This window comes from Rhinolophus sinicus, linkage group LG06, assembly GCF_036562045.2.
Source record: "Rhinolophus sinicus isolate RSC01 linkage group LG06, ASM3656204v1, whole genome shotgun sequence".
Taxonomy (NCBI): domain Eukaryota; kingdom Metazoa; phylum Chordata; class Mammalia; order Chiroptera; family Rhinolophidae; genus Rhinolophus; species Rhinolophus sinicus.
This window is the reverse complement of record NC_133756.1, coordinates 137,354,330-137,360,329: the sequence shown is the minus strand read 5'-3', so window position 1 is coordinate 137,360,329 and position 6,000 is coordinate 137,354,330. Positions and strand designations below refer to the sequence as shown.

General features: G+C 32.8%; 1 protein-coding gene across 6 annotated transcripts in view; it reads right to left on the bottom strand.

The window, feature by feature from the left end:
• Nucleotides 1-1,936: 1,936 nt before the first annotated feature.
• Nucleotides 1,937-6,000, bottom strand: part of LUZP2 (leucine zipper protein 2) — a 464,261-nt gene continuing 460,197 nt past the window's right edge. For all 6 annotated transcript variants that reach the window (XM_074336147.1, XM_074336145.1, XM_019742592.2 and 3 more), the window contains one exon: nucleotides 1,937-5,875. In XM_074336147.1, coding sequence (XP_074192248.1) covers nucleotides 5,771-5,875 — 105 coding nt within the window. In that variant the 3' untranslated portion in view covers nucleotides 1,937-5,770. The remainder of the gene's footprint in view (nucleotides 5,876-6,000) is intronic.

Sequence of the window (6,000 nt, the reverse complement as noted above, 5' to 3'; positions counted from 1 at the left end):
AGTACAGTTGGTAGAATTCCATGCCTACAAAACCATGCTTAAAGGCATTCCCCTTTTCAGGATATTCACGGAATAACTCCAAATGTAATTCCCTAGACAAGGTCTAATGGAAGACAAATGAACAGACATAAAGTGGAACATGAGCCAAGCCTGTGCATTTTAGGGATGTGGATGATTATCTACATCAAATAGTTGATTGGAAATGCTAATTTGATGTGTCCATTTGCACAGCCTAAATTAGCATTGTGTGTTCATTTCCACTGCATTGGATGTTCACTTAACTACATACAGAGTCATCTACTATGCTTTTAGAAGTCCTGTGTGAAAACAACATGAAACATATGACTAGGAGTGAAACCAGGGTAGAAAAAAGGCATTCAACTGATATTTGCGTATGTTGCTGTATTAACAGCCATGAACATGCAGGCGTGTACATACACGGATAGAGATGTAAATATATGAGGGTATTCATATACTAAATTTATGCATCTACAAATTAAAATGTTCACCAATGGAAGAAAGCACAAATATGTGTAGAAACCACCATAATAGTACCTAAAATTTTTGAAGTTTTGAACACCCATACAAAATATTAAATATTTATTAATCTTAGTTTAATATCATTTTCTCAGTGAAGACTTCACACAGCCCAGTTGTAGTTATACACCACACCCCTGCCCCATCGTGGGCTGTAAAGAGAATCTTGGTTTTTCTTTGTTGTGGTCATGTGTTTATCTGTGTGCTTCCTTCATTAATGATTGCCTTTTTTCTCTCAACTGTAAGCTAAACAGAGGCAGAACTGCAGGAGAGGAGGTGTGGTGAAGTGGTTAAGCACAGAGATCCCAACAACTTATTGCTGAGTCTATATCCCACCTACGCCTTTTACTACCTGTGTGATCTTGGGCAGTTCATTAACATTTTTCTGCCTCCATTTCCTCATCTGTGAAGTAAGGAGAATTGTAATAACGGTCTCAAATAATCCTGACCATATTTAACTAATATATAGTTTTAAATCTAAAACAGTGGCTGGCACATTTTAAGTGCAATATTAGTATTCATATTTTAAAACGTTTGCTTATCATTGGATCCTCAAAATGTAGAATGGTGCGCACATTTTACATTCTCTAAGAATACTAAATGGTTGAATGACTGGCTGACTCAACAAACAAAAGGGAAGAAGGGATCATAGAGATTCTTTTATTCAGTGATATTCACATCACTTTGGAACTGGACTTTGGAGTCCCTTTCTCCATTAAAAGTACATGCAGAATATATAAGCTCAACAAATAAGTTATATAAAAGAACAGCTACTCTAGCTAAAGGTGAAGGTTTGTGGAGTCCAGAGAGCCATGCTCTAGATGTTCATTTACTTCAGCAGCTCTTGAGTTATGTCTGCTAAAGGATTAGGGCTCAGCAGAATGGAGAGGAAAATCTCTGATTTCAATCACACTATTTAAGGTCCAAGAGATTGGAAACGAATACCAAAAGATATGAAGTGATCTATGCAAGTCCAGGTGAATGCCAAAGCTGGATTCCAATTAAAAACACATACATACCATGTGAATTATGTCTATTACACTGAGGACCATTCCAAAATTCACCTAGGAGTGTAATATCCACTCTGCTTAAAGTCACAGCTACAGGGCCATAAATAAACCTTTCCGAGAAAAAGGCAAAGGGGAAAAAAAGCCTAAAAATAAAACAAATGATCAACAGCAAAATAAAACCTGAAGAATAATGTTTATTTTTTTCTTCCTAAAAGACTCGTCTTATGATTCCCTGTAATCAAATAAAATAATCCCGTGTTGCTTCCTTTACTTCTGCCCTTGCTGCTTCAGGTTCTGAATTAATTCATTTGACAAACATTTGAGCACCTTCTGTGAGGCAGCTTGTTCTCAGCACTTCAGACTCATTTGCAAACAAAAAGACAAAAATCTCTGCCATCACAGAATTTTATTTAAAAACCCTTTAAATAAAAGATTTCTGGGACATTGGCAAAAAGAGATTGAAGAAACTTCCAGGACGCCATCTCAAAGAAGTTCTTAGACCTTGATACACAGAAGCAAATACTATTTTTAACATTAATATTTGCTTTTTCAATTAGGTTATATAGGATAATATACATTGTAATTTTGGTAACATCTCTATATTGAGCAAAAATGGCCATCTTTCAATACCTTTTATTCTTTATCACTTGGCCATTAATACTATGTTACATAATCCAGATGAACAAATAGTTTGGGGTAGTTTAAGACTGTACACATGACTAAGAAAATGCCTCTCAAGTAAACAAATATATGTTTTCATTACTCTCTCTGCCTGGCCAGCTGACCCTGCTCTACAGTGCCAATAGTTATTTCAGCCTCTGCTGCAATTAATGCTTGTATTGTACTTAAGCTATAAAAAATAAAAGATTCCATTATCGCAAAGTTCACAGATACTGTTTTAATCCAACTATCCACATTGTAAATCTAAAACAGTAAGTGCCTCTTTTACATATAACTGTCATAGACTTGTAATCCAGTGTTTCTTAAGAAACAGAATTGTGTCTGAAATAGCATTGCAATGCTAAATATATGGTTAAAGAATGAAAAACAAAATTAGCCATTTAGTATATACAGTATTCAGAGATTTGAGATCACACAGAAAACCATATCCAAATGAGTTACTGAATTTTTCACTTTTTATCCGAGAATGTTGGCATTGGATAGACACAGTCAGCATTCATTTAGGTCTTTACACTATAGGCACTCGTTCACTTTACATAGTTAATGCATATAAAAGGAAACACAAAGTTCAAAACCAATGTCTAACTTAGAATGACTAGATAGCATTGATTAGTATTAAAAAAGAAAAAAACAAAACAAAACAAAAAAAACTAGAGATAAATAAACTGTTGTAGTTCTGGTAATACCTGTATTGAAATAAGCCATTCCTATGGAAACTATGTTTGTTTCTCAATAGAAATCAATTCATATTTTGCAAAGCATAAGTAACCTTTCATTGATTACTTTTACAAGTACATGACAGACTAGTAGTATCTATATTCAACATCCAGGTTAATGTTTTCTTCCATATGAGGATAGTTAGGCTATGAATATTAACTCCTCAAAAAAAAAAAAAAAGCATCTATTTATAGAGCTGTTAATTAAAAGACATGGTACCTGTCTTATAGACAAAAGCCACACATGTAAGTATGCATTTTAAACCTCTCTGATGTTATTTTAAAGCAATTAGAGGATTGAGAGAAATAAAATGCATTCATTAAAGTCATAGAAAATTCTTAAAAAGAATTCCGTGCTTAACTATTAAAAGGAACTCCCAGAATATGTCTTTAAAAATATTTATAAAGCTCTTCTGCTACAAATTCCTTTTGTTTTGAAACAAATACTGCAATGAATATACCACAGTAAACTCTGAAGACACATTATGTTATCTATCATTACAGAAAAAAGTATATACATTTAAAGCCCACTTGATGGTGACAGTAATTAAGAGAAGCAACTTGATTATATAATCACATACTTGGACAGGAATTTAGAGCACAGAAAACGTAATTTACAAATGAAGCTTTTCAAATTTGATTAGTATGAAGCTGAATTCTCATCTTTTGTCATGGTATGCTATAAAAATTTCAGAAAATATCAGCCTGACTCTTTTTTTATTAGTCCCCAAAATTTTCAAGCCATACTGTGTTAAGGTGAAACGGCAATTAACTTTCCATAGGATCCATAGATTCTAGGAATGAAGTCGGGGCACAGGATGGGAGTAGAAAAGTGAAAATAAATTAAAACTAAATTATTTGCTTCTCTTTCATAAACCTTTGGAGATGGTTAGGGTTTATTGGTACAGTGGGGAAATTACAAGGAACAGGACTTGGGAAGCTAGCAATATTCCCTTTCATAGAATTAAACTTTTAGAGTTGAGTAGGAATCAGCAGAAATTTTGGATCTTGACCATTTCTTCAATCCTGGTCACTTCATCTGAAAACTCTATGGATCATCTATAAAATTAATTGTCCTTCTTTCTTAGGTAGCTAGTAATCTGCAAAAATACTGATAAATGACACTGAATTATTCTGTAAGCACAACAGTTACATGACTATATCACAATATTACTTTTACTGCTAATGACAGTTTGTCATTTTTCCAAATCACTAAATTTCTTTAAATATGTCATTGTGATAAAAGGTGTGCCATTATACCCTTGAATTTAATTCCATCTATTGATATATATATATATATATATATATATATATATATATATATATATATAGAGAGAGAGAGAGAGAGAGAGAGAGAGAGAGAGAGAGAGACTATTTTATAATGCAACTTGCCAGGATACAGTGCTGCAAATATATTAATTGTGACTTGGCAGATACATTATATAAAACTGATGGTTTTATATGCTTTCTGCAAAATGAGTCTTATACATATTTGGTGCAAACTGCAAACTAACTTGATCATTTAACCCATTAATTTGAGTCTGTAAGTTTGATTCTATATTGAGCCTATCAATCAGATAACTATTCAAATTGCAATTCCTCTTGCTTGTGAGCTACATTCAGATTATTCAGGAGTGAATTTATTTGGTCAGTGATATTCCTAAGAACAGCACCAACTTCAAAGATTATTGTAGCCGTGATTTGTTTTCAAAATATACAAATCTGGGTTTATGGGTTCTACATGTCTGCTTTACTGGCATCAAATCCCCATTTTCAAATGTATATTATTTGCTTTCATAAATGTATTTGGGATCCCACTTCCCAGCTCACATTTCACTCCCCAATTTCCTACCAAAAATCATGCCGAGCATTTCAAACAACTTGATTCTGAACTTGGCATAATTCCAGCAGACCACCATAGGGATGTGTCTGTAGAATGCCAAAAAAAACTAATCAACTGTGTCAGAAATTTAAACATTCACCCAGATATTTGGTTTACATCATACCAAGCATTTTTAATGAATTCTGTTAACTGACTAAATCCCTGACAGAATGCCTTGACACTGTTTAGACATGGTTCAAAATAATAATAACAATAATTATATATATTTAATTTGGGGGGGTGCCAAAAAATGTATACAAGTGGACACTTTGGTTGATGTTGCTCAAGCAGTAATTTGCTGTAATCAGAAGTGTCTGGACACTGATGGTAACTACTTTGAGCACCTCTTGTAATTGCAGAAGTCAAATGTGACTTGCATTCATCTTTTGTTATTGGTATATATTGAGTATTACAAATTTAATCCAGTTTTCCTTTCTTAAAATGTGTATACATTTTTTGGCACTATATATATATATATATATATATATATATATATATATATATATATATATATATATATATATATAATCTCAGCCAATTGGCCAGTATGGGCCAGAATCTTTATAATATAATTGAGATTTGGGTTCTAAGAATGTTGAAGATCCAAAACATATTTTCATCCTCCAGCTGATTTCACAAACTAGATCATAGAAGTCCTAGATACCCAAATGAACCATAACAATTAAATGTTATATTGCTTTTGAGTTCAAAACAGACCAATTTACTGATGACAATGGCGGTTTATGATAGCCATTTTAATTAGGTTATTGGTTGAGGATCATAATCAGACTGGAATCTTTTGGAAAATCTGCAGACTATAAAGTACATAAAATTGTGAAAAAGATGCATGCTTTAAAAACTTAGTACTTCCATCAAGCCTGTGGTCTAAAAAGGGTATGAAGACAATAGTAAATGATTTTTTTTTCAACACAGTTTCCTGACATTTACAGTATTTTTTCTTCTCTAGTTACCCTCCCTTCAAAGCGGGTCAATTGGTTTTCTTGGGTTTTTTCCACTTCACATTCAGTACAAGGAGGCATTTGCAATTTCTGTCAAGTAACACAAAAAGACAATTAGGAGAGTCAAATAAAAGGTAAAAAATAAAATTGTAATAGAATAGTAATGTAAATTCACATATCTCATCAAATATTTTATAGAAAACTGTCAGACAAAA